This window comes from Colletotrichum orchidophilum, assembly GCF_001831195.1.
Source record: "Colletotrichum orchidophilum strain IMI 309357 chromosome Unknown Scaffold_38.1, whole genome shotgun sequence".
NCBI classification, from domain to species: Eukaryota; Fungi; Ascomycota; class Sordariomycetes; order Glomerellales; family Glomerellaceae; genus Colletotrichum; species Colletotrichum orchidophilum.
This window is the reverse complement of record NW_019172994.1, coordinates 93,980-110,016: the sequence shown is the minus strand read 5'-3', so window position 1 is coordinate 110,016 and position 16,037 is coordinate 93,980. Positions and strand designations below refer to the sequence as shown.

Sequence of the window (16,037 nt, the reverse complement as noted above, 5' to 3'; positions counted from 1 at the left end):
GATGGCGAGTATTCGTATCGAGGACGGGAAGTGAGGATAAGCAAGTCTCTTCGAGTATCTCTGGGGGAACAAACTTCTCAACTATTCGAGTATGGAAGTTGGGTGAAACTCAGAAGTACTGGATGATAAGAATGAAGAGGAAGGATCAAAGATTTGATGAAGTGAGGGCGATGGAGGTGAGATCGTGAGGAAAGGAAAGGAAAGCGTCGAGGGGTGTGGGAAATAGTCACCCTTCCAGGCCTTTGCGGCAGTTCGGAGCTTTAATTTTGAGCGTCCCTCTCCTTTATCCTTATCTTCCGTCATAATGGAGATCAAAGTCTCATCGACGACTAATCAGGTTGATTTCAGATATCCAACTTCATGGGTGGTCGGGTGGGTGTGACTGTTGAAGACGGTGGGTGATGTTGTGGACTGCGCGACAATAATTTGGATTAGCCTCCTACTGTCGGATGGCAAAGTAATAATTTCAGGCCATAAAAAAGAACTCACGTATATCTTGGGATGCACAAAGAAGAAGGGGTTAAGAGCTTGATTGGGTGCTTTACCTTTCCAACTCTTGCGCATGGTCAATATGACCCCTTGTGCTGGCGATGTGTTGGGGGTTTGTGGCAAAAGACCGAGGGCATTCTACTTTGGCAGGGAGTTCTTTTGCAAGAAGAAGCGGCGATGAACGGGCAGGCACAGAAATGTTGCCTCGAAAAATACTGGTGGTTGCCCATCCAGAGAACTCTGGCCTTAAATCTTGTTCCTAAGCCTCTCTCTGCACGAATCAATTTTCACGGCATTGCTGCCCACAGCATTCTACACTGTTCATGTCCACCTCTCAAATCATGCTATGATTGTTATACAACTTCATACAATATCTAACCATAGACAAGAGGGGGCTCAAAGATGAGCAAGGATTCCTGTATCAAAACTCATAATCCTAGCCATACTATGCCGCATAGTAAGCATTGCTTGAATCAAACTCAGTCGATCCCAGCCGGTTCGCCCCAAGAAGGATGTTCCTCCACATCGATTTCTGTCTTTCAGTATACCATCATTTCTTGCCCTTTGCCTTGGTAGCTGTAGCCTTGGCACTGGGCCTACCCTTCTTTGGCTTGGCATCTGCCTCTTCGTCATCGTCGTCGTCGCCTGCTTTAGCCTTCTTGGTGGCTCTCTTGGCTTTCGGTTTGGGCACCTTGATATACTTGTCCTTCTTCAGGTCGATCTTGTCATCATCCTCTTCGCCTGCCTCAGCGGGGTCCGCAACATCGGCATCATCCTCCTCCTCTATAGCTTCCTCAAGATCCGGAGCCTGTTTCGTAGCCTTCTTCGGCTCCATGATGTTGCTGGCCTTCATGAACGGAATAGGATGAGACATTGCGTTGTAACTGGGAAGTTGTTAGCACTCGATTCGGGCAGCAAGAAGTGTGGGTACTTACGTTCGCGTGAATGCTGCCTTCGTCTTGGACTCAATATCTGCCCGGCCTTCAGCTTGTGGACCAACACCGAGCTCCTGAATCGCATCGAAGTCGTCTCGTGTCAAGTAGTAGCTGTCCATCAACTCGATAATCTCATCGACAGATTCCTTGCCTTCAACAGACAACCGGCGGATCATCTGATCCCACAATACAGGCAGATATTGCTGGCGAACCTCATTGGCGTCTCCCGATGACCTAAGTCGCATGTGCGAGTGCAACTCGCGGACAAAACGACCAAGTTTGCCAGTCTTGCTGTTGTTGCCGAGCCAGGAAGTGAAGTTGGATCCCATGAGTTGGCCAGCAACGAAGCTTGATGGTCGAACTGTGCTGAAAACTGCGTGAGTAGGCATCAGACTCCATTGCTGTTGAGGCCCGTGAATCATTCGATCAACCAGGTCACCATCGCTGATGCTTTCCGCCGCCTGATCCACCAATTCGAGATACTTCAAATTCTCTTCCCTCTTGTTGTAACCCCTGTTGTTTAGTGCCATGGGTTTTGCCCGTAGGTAGTTCTCCTGGATCATCAGGTAGCTGAACTCGTGATCGTTGAAGTAGAGCTCAATCTTTTCGTTCAGAGTGGTTTTGCTGGCAGGAGTAAATAGTCCACCAGCGAGCATCTTCTGACAAATGTCCCAAGGCTTAAGAACAACATGCTTCTCCCATGCCTTCGTCATGGCCTTGCCCTTGTCGAAGCTCATCGATGCTTGATCGAGCTTGGCGGTGGATATCATGTTTATAATCTGCCGAATATCCTTGTTGCTGCCTTCGATGAGGGCATCGACGACAGGGACAGGAAGCTTGAGGCCTTCGCGATGGCAGATTGTCATGATACGGGATCGAACCTGTTCTACCGTCGGGCGCCGGAAGGGAACATCCATGGCAACGAAGTCGAACGGCTTCATCTTTTGCAGTTTTCGCTCGTTGCAAATGAGAATGAGGGGAATCTCAGTTTTCTTGCAGAACTTGGCCAGGGCTCCAACACCACCGCGATCTCCTGCGGACATTCCGTCGACTTCGTCCATAATCAGTACAATGTTCTTCTTTTCTCCGTCGACCTTCTTGCCGTCTCCAGCAAAGAAGCCGAGGAGCGATGTGTTGTTCATGACATCAGCGACACCGTTTTCGACCAGTTTCTTGCTGCGAGTGTCACTGGCGTTGCTCTCAATGACATCAAAGCCCTCCAGTTTGGCAGCCAAGTGCGCCGCAGTCGTCTTGCCGATACCCGGTGGACCGGAGATAATGATAGCTCGCGTGCCACCCATACCGTCCGCACCGCGTCTTTGAAAGTCGTACTTGCGTGCCTTTTGCCAATTCCTCAACCAGGCCTGGATCTTCTCGACTTGTGCCTTGTTGCCGCAAATGTGATTGAGTGCTGTCGGCGCATACTTTGATGTCCACAGCTGCACTGGGGCTGCCGTCGGGGTAAGGGCAGCTGTGGTCCCCCGAGCAGCGGCTGCTTGCTTAGCAGCCTTCTCTGCTGCGGCCTTCCGGGCCTTCTCCTCCCGCTCCATCTCTAGTGCCTGTATCTTGATAGCCTCTTCATCTTTCTTTTTCTTCTCGCGCGCCTTCTCCGCACCCTTGCCGGTGCCTCCATAGGCGGGTAGTTTCCTAATGAGCTCGAAGAGACCCTCCTCATTGATGGTTTTGATGTTCATGTCCCTGATTTTCTTCAGTTTGCTGGGTCCCGCGTCGTCTCCCAGAACGACATAACTCGTCTTGCTACTCGGTGCTCCAGTGATTTTTCCACCGTACTTCTTGACCAACGCCTGGCCCTCCTCACGGCCGATCGTTTGAAGGACACCAGTGAAGACGAATGTCAATCCAGAGAGACACTCATCCTCACCCTCGGGCAGTTCTGCAGCACCTGCATTGGGAGGGACAACCGCACTGTTCCCGCCACCACCAGCATTCTTCCTCCAGTCAAACTTGGGGGCATTTGGATCCTGGGCTGGGGGCGTCGGAGGGCGGACAGTGGGGATGTTGTCGAGGATCGACTGGTAAGCCGAATCTTCGGGTTCGTCGGTCTTCTTGGCCCTTGGCGCACGTGGCTTGGCTGGGGCCTTTTTCTTCGGTGGCTGCTCTTCCTCCTCTTCCTCTTCATCATCGTCAGGAGTCTTGCGCCTCTTTGTACCAGCTGCTGCCCTCGCACTCTTAGTTGGAGTGCCATTAGGGGCACTCCGAGAGGCTACACGCTTCGGTTTTGGTAGGATATCCTCTTCGCTCTCATCTTCCGCATAGTCGTCCGTCTTCCGCTTGTTGCGACCCTTTACATCAGCGGCGAAGATGTCATCACCATCCTCGTCGTCTTCATCCTTGTATGCATCGGCATCGTCGTCTGACTCTATCTTGGTGAACGTCCTGGTGCTCCGCTTCTTGGGCGACTCGTGTACAGGATTGGCAGTAGTCTTCTTGTTGCGCGGGCTGGTCCGGATCTCTACTTCGGTCTTCACTTTGGTTGCTTGATCTGGCTTTGCGGCGGGTCTGGGCTTGGCCACTTTGGCAGATTTGGATGATGCGAAGTAATCGCTTGCAGTGGTCTCAGTTCCCTTCGGAGCATCGTCTCTGCTATACAATTAGAAGCGGTCGATGAAGGTAGGGATTTCGATTGGCATACTTAGCCTTCTTCTTGGCGGCAGCTTTTGCTACCGGCTTTCTAACAGGAATTAGTCATGTTTCCAACTTGAAGACTTTGAAGTAGACTAACGGTTCAGGGGTATAATCGACCTCGTCGTCGCTGTCTTCAATGACCTTTCTATTCCTTCGGCTCTTCGGAGGCTCCTCGACCTTCTTTGGCGGTGGCTTCGGGGGGCCGCCTCCCTTTGGCCCAAAAAATGACCTGATATCAGGCATTGTGTGTTGTGCAATTGCCAGTCTTTCGTAGCGCGGTTGTAGAGAGCGACAGCAGGTTTATATCAAACGTTGGGCCGCTGTTGCCTGGAGAAGGTGGGAGGTTGACAGACGAAGAAGCCAATCCAGGTTGCCGTGCCTGGCGTCGAGAAGCGTGCACGTAATGGATTTCCAGGTGCTACGCGAAAGTGACGCGAGGTCCGTGACCCCGGTCAGCTCACTTTAGAGTGCATGTGGCGCAACAGCTCAAGGATGCAAGCCTCAAGAAAATTAGCGCCCAACATCTCAGGCCGTCTCAGCCACACCCAGGTTCTTGTGAAGCTAGGGACATTTTCTTGGAGATCACATCACCAACGACGTTCATCGGCAAGTCGCAAACATGAGGCCCACTGTTCCCACGGCGCTGCGCAGCGCCTTTCAAGGCCTCAGAATATCTACGACGCCATCAATCAGCCCTCTAGGAGCCGCGACCAGGCCTCAATTGACTAAGCCTCTGGTCGCATCCCAAATCCTCCGCGATGTTCGCCCATTCTCCACGACACCCGTAACGCAGGGCACATGGCTCGAGCCCTCGATCGACCGAACGAAGAAGATGATGAAGGGGCGCCCCCGTGTGGCTACAGGAGGTTCGACCAAGGGCACAACTGTCATCTGGGGCGACTACGGCCTCAGAATGAAGGATCACCACCGAAGAATTAGCGCGAAGCAGCTCAAGAACGCCGAAGACACGATTAAGATGAGACTACGTGGGCAGAAGTATCGGATGTATAAGAGAGTATGCTGTAACGTCGGTGTCTATGTGTCGGGTAACGAGGTAAGGCCAATAGTGAGAACGAACGTGCAACAGTGAGGTGCTGATTCTCGAACCAGATGCGTATGGGTAAAGGAAAGGGTTCTTTCGATCATTGGGCGGCGCGTGTTGCTGTCAACCAAATTGTTTTCGAAATCAGAGGAATGCTTCACGAGGCTGTTGCAAAGGATGCCTTCCGTCTGGCGGGTAACAAGTTGCCCGGTGAGTACATCCCCAAATGCTTGGAGCGTAACCATTACTTACTCGATGCAAGGCCAATGGGAGTTTGTTCACAAGGGAGCGGCTCCTGTTGTTGGCATTACCAAGCTTGAAAATGGTGTTACGTTGGAGGATTTGAAGAGACCAAGAAAGCCAGTCGCGTCCAAGGATTTGCTGGCCGAGGCAGCGAGCACCCCCACCAGCGCGGCACCTAACACTACTCCGTCTGAAAAGCCCTAGAGTTTTGGAAGAGACTGGTTGTAACATTACCCGCTCTTCACGTCGAGATAGGCTGGGCGCAATCTCGATTTCATTGAGTGGCTGTACTATAGATGACCATACTAGATGGCGAGGTGTCACGGCAGCTGTACAAATAAAAGCAACCACCTTTTTGAAGTACTAGAAAGTCCGCCGTGGATTTAAGATGGCCAACAGCTTTATGCATGGATAGTGCTGCATAGAATCGAGCGAACGCTAGAGGCGTTTCCATATACAATGTGGTGGTGAGTACCTCATCCGGGTCTACCATGATGTGGCTGGAGGGCACGGACCATGACCACCAGCCACACCCAGAGATTTCCCACTTAACGCGAACGCGTCTTCTCTGAGAGCGCATCACCAGAAAGTCCTACGCTCCGCAGCCCACTCACCCAGCCGACTTCAAGTCTTCAGCACAGCGTCTTCCAAATCACAGCAAGCGAAATGGCGCTCATTGTCGACAAACATAGACCAAGGTCACTAGATGCTTTGACATACCACCAGGAGCTTTCAGACCGACTTGGCTCTCTGGTAGGAAGCTAGATCCTGCTCCCTCGTAGTCAGCTGCTCACATTTTACAGGCCCACAGCGGAGATTTCCCCCATTTGCTGGTGTATGGGCCGTCCGGCGCTGGAAAGAAGACACGCATCGTCGCCACACTCAAGGAGCTGTATGGACCTGGTGTTGAGAAGATCAAGATCGATGCGCGTGTCTTCCAGACATCAAGCAACCGCAAGCTCGAATTCAACATTGTCGCGTCCAACTACCACCTCGAAATCACGCCATCCGACGTTGGCAACTACGACAGAGTTGTCGTGCAGGACCTGCTGAAGGAGGTGGCACAGACACAACAGGTCGATCAGTCGGCAAAGCAGAGGTTCAAGGTCGTAGTCATCAATGAGGCAGACCATCTTACCAGAGATGCGCAGGCTGCATTGCGTCGGACGATGGAGAAGTACTCCCCAAACTTACGGTTGATCCTCCTGGCCAATTCGACGGCAAACATCATCGCCCCTATCCGATCGAGAACACTACTGGTCCGAGTGGCTGCACCGACCCACGAGCAGATTTGCGAGGTCCTGGCAGTGTCAGCGAAGAAGGAGAACTGGCCCATGGTGAAGGGTCTCCATATGAGAATAGCTCAGGAGAGTGGCAGGAACTTGCGACGAGCTCTGCTCATGTATGAGGCTGTCCACGCGCAAAAGTAAGACGCTTTGCCCGGCCTTTGCAGATTGGGAGCTAACAAGCCGACAGCGAGAAAGTTACGGATAGCACACCGATTCCGCCGCCAGATTGGGAGGCTCTGATTAGCCAGATAGCGAGAGAGATTGTCGACGAGCACACGCCAGCACGGATTCTCCAGGTGCGGGCGAAATTGTACGATCTTTTGACGCACTGCATACCGCCAACGACGATTCTCAAGACGCTCACGTTCAAGCTCATTGCGTTGATCGACGACGCTCTGAAGGCGGAGGTGATCAAGTGGTCAGCGTTTTACGAGCACCGGATCAGGATGGGCACGAAGGTCATCTTCCACCTGGAAGCGTTCGTGGCCAAGTTCATGAGGATCATGGAGATGTACTTGATGAGCATGGAGTTGTGAATAAATGGATAATATGAAAAGGAGGCGTTTAGGGGTTCAGGCGGCATATTGTCGGGCGCAATACTTCTTCTACCAAGGTACCAGGCCAGTGCCAAAATGCAAACAAGTCCACCTAGCGGCTCCCAATCAGCTGGGTCTCTTTGCGTTTCGCCGTCAGTCCGATTGGAGGTTGACTTTTGTTACTCAAGTGCTCGAAGACTTTTGTGAGTGCGCGCACGTGGGTGACTTGTGACCGGTAGGCAAAGCTTCGCGGCAAGGCCCATACCCTAAGCAGGACATCGGACCGGGGCGTCGAGGGTTGTTAAGATTACCCGTATCTGCGAGGCGATAATGTTTGCCTCACGCAGGATGCAACTGAAGTCTGATAGGTCATCGCGCAGCGGCTAAGACGTCTCCTCTTCTTTTTTTTTTTTACACTCAACAATCTGTCATCTGGAGCCCCAACAGAAAGGCGATTCGCACAGGCTTATGGGGTGCAAGAGATCCATCCGCCGCACGAGGCTCGGAGACCACGGCGATTTATCCCAAATGGCCCGTTTGAGAGAGGCTCCGATTTCCAGAACTGCACTGGCGGTATGTAAGACGCTTGCTCATTGCTGGGTATCACATCGTGGGTATGCATTTCTCCACACAAGTCGATGGGGGGTCCTTTGCCCGGGTTTCCCGTAGAGGAGGATGGACCCCCTCGGCTTCAAATTACAGATGCGGCGGCGGCGACGGCGGGATGGCGTTTTTCCAAGCCTCCCCCACGGGTGTCGGGTGTGCCAAGACGACTTCCATTCGTCCATCCTATGAGACGGCGGCATGTGGACTGACCCGGATGGGCAGGGAAGGTTAGGTCGGAACAGTCTCACACAAGGGACAAGGGGGTGGTGACAGATGGAGGGCAAGGGACCCGGCCTTCTGGAATGACAGCAAGCAGCACGACTAAAACAGCACACAACAAGGACGGGCGCGCGCTTGCCTTATCTTATTTTCACAGGTGGGCAGGTGGGCATGGGTGCCCACGGGGTAAAAGGTGGGAATTCTGTCTGGGGACTCCCGAGTCCAGGGATGGGTGAAAGGGGTCTGAGGGGAAAACGCGGAGGCGAGTGGTTCATAGCGGGAGACGGTCGAATCGGTTGCGAGACGCCGTAAAGCCACATGGATGCCGACTCATGAAGTTTTTCAATAATCACGTACTAGATATCCGCAGTTGATGTCGTTTTCACATCCTCGGTGGGGGGAAGGCATCTTGATGTAAGGGAAGCCACCTTCACCGAAGACGGGAAGGCGACGCCAGGTACAGAGTTTATACAAACACAAGGCAGGCAAACGCCTCAAGGTAAGGTAGGCAAGGTACCTACCTTAGGTAAGGTATAGAACAAAGCACCTGCCTGTGTCTGGCCTGTGGGCTGCATCACTCATACCCGAGGGGAGATGAATCCACTTCCAAGCAAAGCAATCCCTCCCTTCTTGTTTTCCTCCGTTCCTCTCTGCCACCTGCGCAAGGACGAGCGGGACTTCCGTTCGACCCCTCCAACCACACGCACTAATACACATGTACCCCTCCACTTGTCTACCGGCCCACGACGTGCCGCAGCAATACGACAGCCGACCGACCTATTGTTCCTGCGACTACAGATGGATGTTTCCAAACGAGCGGCGGCCTGGACGGCGGCCTTGAAAACTTCGATACGACTCTCGTATCATGGAGGACAGATTGGTAACCCAAGCGGGTGCTGCTACCTTCCCTATGTACTTCAACAGCCCACGTAGGTTATTCTGTGGACCGCAGCCGACGTCGGAGAGGTCGCATGGTGGGACTGCAGTCAACGACGGTCATAACAGTGGGTTCGGGGTCAACTTTTCTCTTCCGAAGCACAACCAGTAAACGCAAGTGCGCAACACGAGAATGTTAATCCACAATCTGCAAGGAGAAAAGTAGGCAGTTGCAAATTGCGACTGCAGGTGTGGTGGATTTCGACCCCAGACTCTGCGAGACTTTGTTGAGCCCCGACCCAATGCCAGACCCTGAAATGCCCACGACAAACAGCGGGGCCTGCGGAGCCCTGGGACCTCTGTATTCTTCAATTTGAAGTTTGCCTCTCGTCGGACGCTCTGATACGACCAGACATGCACTCCCTTGAAGTAGAATCACCATCATCGCCGACGAGAGCACCGCCGGTGATACATGTGGTCGTCCTGAACTTGCAGAAGCCAAGCCAAAGCTCACAATCATCAATATGTCATTTTTGGTGTCCCAGCCAATCACGGAGGCCGGAGCACCACGGCACTCAAGGGTAGCGCGTCGTGATCAGCATCCATCGTCCTCGGCTGGGGTACACTTCACTGGGCCACAGCCGCATGGCTTCCTGAATAGCGGCGCAATGCGGTCAGCCTAGTAGAATTGTGAGGCGCAAACTCGACGCCGCCGGGGAATAAGAGTGCGGGGAACTCTGGGCAGGTGAGGAGCAAGCTTTGGTGACTTTGCCCGCTCGCTCGACGCCAAAATGATTTGACAGCAAAGCGTCGGCAGACAAAACTATGGCATTGACAAATCCTTCACCCTTCCGGTTGTCCTCGGTCTGTTTCGGCCATCCAAGATAGCTATGGACGAAGGACAAGTCGGGTGATGGGCGCCACTTGTACGACTGGTGTATTCTCGGCGATGTCAAGCCAGGACACGAAAAGACGGACCACAACCCGAGACAGAAGACCAAGCGAGATGTCGAAGGCCGCAATAGATCCGAGTCGCAAGAAGAAAGTTCCACCTAGGCAATGGCTCACGGTTTCTTTCACTTTGGCAAAATGGCATGGTCAAAGGTAAATATATATCATAGGGCCGACTTTAGGCGGTCAGGGTACCGGCTGTTAATGTGCATAGGCACCAGACAACCTCATTCTCGACACTGATTGACATGCGATGCCCCCGTTTTAAGACAGGCTCCCCGGTACCGGTGGTGTGAAAGCGTATGGACCATCGCCTGCACACATGCACGAAAGCCTCTGAAAATGCTCTTGGACGTCGTCACCGTCATCCCAATAACAGGCAATGATCCATCACGGAAATGGGTCATTGGTGGTTCCGATTGCTCGGCCGGTCGACGGGAGAGTATACCGTTGGTGGGCGGACAGATTTCTTTGCATTCAGACGAGCTACAAGCTGCCTTGTCCGTAGGCTACTAGGTGGTGTATCCGTAGTCGCCCAGGGCGGACTCCAAGTTCCCTGACGCAGCTCAGTCCCGGCTCGTCAAGGTCCGGTTATTTCTTTCCATCTATCCCTAGCGCAGAATCCTTTCCCCTCCCCCAGACCAAGACCAACCGACGGGCCCAGGAGTATCCAGGCGCGGACGGGAGGCGTGCTCGCTGGGCGAGTTGGAGAGAGGTAACTAGGCATGCTTGGGTGAACCGCGAGCTAAGGTACCTTCGTCTCGTGTTTGACTGGACGATGCAGGTCTGCGCGGTGTTGGACTGGGTTGGATGCGAGGGGTTGCAGGGAAGGGGAGGGTTCGCAGCTGGTTCGGAGCAAAGGAAAGACGCATCTCAAAACCCCCCGGCTAAGCGGTAACTGTACAGCGGTACGGAGATGGATCAGCCAGCAGGAAGCGGATGGGATTGCGGAGCTCTGGCAAACAATGACCAATGGACGTGGACGGATGGGCTGAAGGAGTCTCCCTTTCCGCATGGGCTTGTCCCTTTTCTCCATAACATCATCGGTCTGCGCTGTACCGTGATCCGTACCGTGGACGGGGCTCTCTGCCATGCTCCATGGTCCATGGACACCTGGCTGAATTCACTGGAACTCTGGGCTTGCGGAGATAGGTCTGTAATCAAGCAGTGACTGAAGCTGTACCTACCGAGCAGTGGCTGGTGTCGTTACAAGGAAGCTTCCTTTTAGCTCTCGACGCGGTGCACCGTCCCGAACAGCGCCTCCGGCTCAAGCTGTCGAGTCCACGTTGACCTGACGTTCCCGGTCCCAAGTCCCCATTCGCTCATTAAAAGCAATCCCGTCCCCCGTCCAACTCGCGGCTCGGCCACCTGGAAAGCTGGTCTTCTTAATTACGACTCACATCCTCATCTTTCCCAATTCTTCGCATCTTCCTCCTCTTCTCTCTTCCACATCCAACTCCGATTTCTCCTACACTTCCGGGACTCCTCTTCTCCCAGCTGCACACGCACAAAACAAACAGACGAGATCCGGATTCAAGGGGGCCCCATTGGGAGTCGACTCTTTTGCTGCCGCTACCCGCTTTGCAGCAACGCTATCAACGCTATCAAGGACACCACGCGACTTGATACCCTCGTCTTCTCGACTTGTGGAGAGTTGCGCCAGTTACCATCCCAGCTTGCGCGCGACTGGTCATCATAATTGCACCAGCAGGACCGCTTCCCTGACGACGAGGAGGGCAGAGACAGACCACTGTCGAACGATTCTCCCGTCTTAGCAGCGCCAGCGAGTCTCTCGAGCCTCGACAGACCTCTACAAGCTTGCACAAAGTACCCCGCATCGCTTCATAAACGCGCACAATACACCCGTAGCACACACACACCCACACAGAGACACACAACCACCCCGCCACAATGACCGAAGCCGCAGAGCCACCAAAGGCCCCTGTGGTCGCCGAGGCCCACCTCGTTGATACCTTCCGTAAGCCCGAACGAACCCCAATTTCCCAGTTCCATGTCGTCTCCTTGGTCTCGCGCCAAACAGCACCGAGCGTCCAACGGTACCGATTAACAGGGCTGCACGTCTCTGGCGCAACGCAAATCTGACCTCGCTTCGACCAAATGTTTTTGCATGCTTGTTGGGACCCATCATGGCTAATTTGAATCCCAACAGATCCCCCCCAAAAGATGCTTGATAGTAAGTGCGCCGCCGAGTTGCGGAACCTAAATCCAGACCCAGTTCCATGGCCTGTTGCCGTCCGAAAGTCGCGTGAGGGGCATTGGAGATTGCCATGGCTGCTGCAGGGATGGTTGCGACAAAGAGAGGGGCAGCGCAATTCGAAGCTATTGGACTCGTCTGATTGGATATTGGGCTAACAATTCTGTCATCTTCCCGCAGAGCACCCCAGCAAGCCCCACTTGAGTAGTAAGCCCTTTCTCCTCTTTTACCCCAATTCAACGTCTTTTCATTGGCTGATCGGAGCTCCCCCTTCCCCTCCATTGCTGCAGGTCTGGAGGACTACCAAAAGCTGTACAAGGAATCCATCACCGACCCAAAGGCCTTCTGGGGTACCAAAGCCCGCGAACTCCTGTCTTGGTTCAGCGATTTCCAGACCGTCTACTCCGGCTCCCTGGCCGGCGGCGACAGTGCTTGGTTCGTAGAGGGCCAGCTCAACGCCTGCTACAACTGCGTTGACCGTCACGCCTTCAAGGACCCCGACCGCGTTGCCATCATATACGAGGCTGACGAGCCTGGCGAAGGCCGGAATGTCACCTACGGCGAGCTCCTCCGCGAGGTTTCGCGCACTGCTTGGGTCTTGAAGCAGATGGGCGTGCGCAAGGGCGACACCGTTGCCATCTACCTGCCTATGATTCCTGAGGCCATCATTGCCCTCCTTGCTTGCGTCCGTATCGGCGCCGTTCACTCCGTCGTCTTTGCCGGTTTCTCCGCCGATTCCCTCCGTGACCGTGTAATTGACGGCAACTCCAAGGTCGTCATCACCACTGACGAGGGCAAGCGTGGCGGCAAGTTGATCGGCACCAAGAAGATTGTCGACGACGCCTTGAAGCAGTGCCCCGATGTCTCCCACGTGCTGGTCTATAAGCGCACCGGTGCCGATGTGCCTATGACCAAGGGCCGTGACTGGTGGTGGCATGAAGAGGTTGAGAAGTGGCCTTCCTACTTCCCTCCCGAACGGGTCAACTCCGAGGACCCCCTTTTCCTTCTCTATACCTCCGGTTCTACCGGTAAGCCCAAGGGCGTCATGCACACCACCGGTGGCTACCTCGTCGGTGCCGCCGCCACTGGTAAGTACGTCTTCGACATCCACGATGGCGACCGCTACTTCTGCGGTGGTGATGTCGGCTGGATTACCGGTCACACCTACGTCGTCTACGCCCCCCTGCTGCTCGGTGTGAGTACCGTCGTCTTCGAGGGCACCCCCGCCTACCCCAACTTCTCGAGGTATTGGGACATCATTGCGAACCACCAAGTCACCCAGTTCTACGTTGCCCCTACCGCCTTGCGGTTACTGAAGCGAGCCGGTGACCAGCATGTCAAGGGCGACATGAAGCACCTCAGAGTGCTCGGCTCCGTCGGTGAGCCCATCGCCGCAGAGGTTTGGAAGTGGTACTTTGAGGTTGTCGGCAAGGAGGAGGCCCACATTGTAGACGTAAGTGAAGCTCCAATGAATGGAGCAAGTAACCGGTCTGACAGATTTGCAGACATACTGGCAAACAGAGACTGGTTCCAACGTCATCACTCCCCTGGCCGGTGTCACGCCGACCAAGCCAGGTAGTGCATCGTTGCCCTTTTTCGGTATCGAGCCCTCCATCATCGACCCCGTTTCTGGCGAGGAGATTCACGGCAACGATGTTGAGGGTGTGCTGGCCTTCAAGCAGGCCTGGCCCAGCATGGCCCGCACCGTCTGGGGCGCCCACAAGCGCTACATGGACACGTACCTGAACGTCTACAAGGGCTACTACGTAAGTATCATCTCCGCAATGTTGCAGTACAACAGCTGACAAGAGCGCCAGTTCACCGGTGACGGTGCGGGCCGTGACCACGAGGGCTTCTACTGGATCCGCGGCCGCGTCGACGACGTCGTCAACGTCTCTGGACATCGCCTGTCGACCGCCGAGATCGAGGCCGCGCTCATCGAGCACCACTCCATCGCCGAGGCGGCTGTTGTCGGTGTCGCGGACGAGCTCACCGGCCAGGCCGTCAACGCCTTTGTAGCCCTCAAGGACGGCAATGAGGCCTCGGATGCGCTCCGCAAGGAATTCATCATGCAGGTGCGCAAGAGTATTGGGCCTTTTGCGGCGCCCAAGGCCGTCCACATCGTGCCCGATCTCCCCAAGACCCGCTCCGGCAAGATCATGCGCAGAATTCTTCGCAAGATCTTGGCTGGCGAGGAGGACCAGCTTGGTGACGTGACAACTGTAAGTCGTCGACACTCCTTCCACTCAGGTACTTGTTTGCTAACGCAGAGATAGCTTTCGGATCCTTCCATCGTCGACAAGATCATCAACATCGTCCACGAGGAGAAGAGGAAGAAGTAAATGCGTCATCATGCTGATGTAGGAAGGGTGGGGGGAAGGAAAGGTCAGAGAGACTTGAGTGATACCACAGTGACAGAGGAGGATGGACATATAAGGTACGACCGATCGGTTGGTGTACCGTTTGGAACACCCGAAAGAATTTTAGGGTTATTACTTCTTTTGCCAAATAGCGACCGTTTTTTGCTTTTTGAAATATTTCGAGTCAAATGCCAAAACAAAAACACACAGAAATTTTCACAGCTCGCGAACCGCCTGCCGTACTCGGCGTGATATCTGACTTTCTCTCTGCACTTACTCGATATCTTGAGGACAGGTAGGTAATCTCATACACGAATTTGAGACATGGTTCCACCGGTCACCCGAGCAGAGCTCGACGTCTGGAAAAGGAGATAAATAGAATGGCAGATTCGGGAAAGCTGCGCCTACTGATGAGTCCTCGTAGATTACCAATCTATCTTTGCCACCAAGGCTTGACCGCAGTCTCGAACACGCAACGTAAAGCAAGACCGTGACGATCGGCGATGGAGTTAGCAGTGACGGGGACGGGGGGGTCCCTCCGTCCCCTTCGCTGCAGCTTGCTGACACTCGGATCCCTCAGGTGCTCCGCCCGCCTCGGAGGAAAGGCCCGGCGCTACGGCGCCGCTAGCGCAAGCACTCGCCCGTTGGACGTGCTTCGGATACATTGCCCCGCCTTTTGCGGTCTGTTCGTGTGTGTGCTTTCCGCGTCAAGACCCGGGGAGGCGCGCTAGTGGTCGTGTGGTTTCGGGTGTATGTCCATGGGGTGATTTGGGTGCGTCGGGCAGCAGCCGGAGACGCTTCACGCTAGTACCGGCACCATGAAAGGCTCGCGGGACGGCGGAGGACGTCGTTTGTGCTTTTGGCTTTCTCTTCTGCAATGAGCATGTTGGAGGGGGGTTTAAGCGCTGCTGCGGTCCAGGAAAGTTTGTGTGCTCTTGCGTCTGCCGTTCCTACGCAGACGGGACCGAGATACATGTGCAGAGAAGGAGGCGGAGGAGGCACGCTCAGCCTCTAATGGTGTGTCTGTGAATAGCGTTTCCGTAACGAGGCCCGGCAACGGATCAAGGTATCAACGTGCAGCGCTTCATGGAACAGAACGTAGGAGACTGTTGAGACCGGCCACTTCCCCGGAAGTCTCGATTGCCTTGGAAGCAAACACAGCCTCATCGCGGTGCATGGCCATCTTTTCCTCGTTGCCGAGTTGGTATACACGGTGTACACTAGACGGCAGGTCCGGATAGCTGGTAGAGATTGGGAGACAAACCGATGTCGTCGTCATCATTATCATCATCATCATCATCATCGTTCCTAGGGAACGAACATTGCCCGTGGATCAACCCCCAACCCGTAGCTTCTTGGCCGAGGCCCGTTGGTTGGACTTGGCAAGTCATTAAGACCCTTCCAAGATCCATCACCCATACTCTGAAGTCCGAAGGTGGAGCGAAAATGGTCGCAAGACTTTTTCTTCGATTGGTGTCTCTACAACTAGCAAAGCACGTGGCTGACGGTCTAGTGTAAGAAAAAGGCGGTGTTCAGTTTCACTTACATCAAAGAAATCCCTGGGGATCTTGGTAGTGACAGTTGGACGCGGCCAAGAGGGAGAAGAGCTAGGCGAGGTTGTGATGTGTGA

General features: G+C 54.3%; 5 protein-coding genes across 5 annotated transcripts; 3 read left to right on the top strand and 2 right to left on the bottom strand.

Annotated features, from left to right (window-relative positions):
• Positions 1–1,039: 1,039 nt before the first annotated feature.
• Positions 1,040–4,313, bottom strand: CORC01_05463 (replication factor RFC1 C terminal domain-containing protein; the record flags this gene model as incomplete). Its single annotated transcript, XM_022617106.1, has 4 exons — positions 1,040–1,373; positions 1,425–4,025; positions 4,078–4,116; positions 4,168–4,313. The coding sequence occupies 4 exons, from the start codon at positions 4,311–4,313 to the stop codon at positions 1,040–1,042; spliced, it is 3,120 nt and encodes a 1,039-aa protein (XP_022476331.1).
• Positions 4,314–4,689: 376 nt separating this feature from the next.
• Positions 4,690–5,559, top strand: CORC01_05462 (ribosomal protein L16p/L10e; the record flags this gene model as incomplete). Its single annotated transcript, XM_022617105.1, has 3 exons — positions 4,690–5,124; positions 5,181–5,322; positions 5,375–5,559. 3 exons carry the CDS (start codon positions 4,690–4,692, stop codon positions 5,557–5,559), a joined length of 762 nt encoding a protein of 253 aa, XP_022476330.1.
• Positions 5,560–6,021: 462 nt separating this feature from the next.
• Positions 6,022–7,180, top strand: CORC01_05461 (replication factor C subunit 5; the record flags this gene model as incomplete). The annotated part of the gene is made up of 3 exons (XM_022617104.1): positions 6,022–6,108; positions 6,159–6,781; positions 6,832–7,180. The coding sequence occupies 3 exons, from the start codon at positions 6,022–6,024 to the stop codon at positions 7,178–7,180; spliced, it is 1,059 nt and encodes a 352-aa protein (XP_022476329.1).
• Positions 7,181–11,436: 4,256 nt separating this feature from the next.
• Positions 11,437–11,670, bottom strand: CORC01_05460 (uncharacterized protein; the record flags this gene model as incomplete). Its single annotated transcript, XM_022617103.1, has 1 exon — positions 11,437–11,670. The coding sequence occupies one exon, from the start codon at positions 11,668–11,670 to the stop codon at positions 11,437–11,439; it is 234 nt and encodes a 77-aa protein (XP_022476328.1).
• A 73-nt stretch (positions 11,671–11,743) lies between these two features.
• CORC01_05459 (acetate-CoA ligase) lies at positions 11,744–14,389 on the top strand (the record flags this gene model as incomplete). Its single annotated transcript, XM_022617102.1, has 7 exons — positions 11,744–11,810; positions 12,003–12,026; positions 12,228–12,254; positions 12,338–13,500; positions 13,553–13,813; positions 13,865–14,269; positions 14,324–14,389. 7 exons carry the CDS (start codon positions 11,744–11,746, stop codon positions 14,387–14,389), a joined length of 2,013 nt encoding a protein of 670 aa, XP_022476327.1.
• Positions 14,390–16,037: the final 1,648 nt, after the last annotated feature.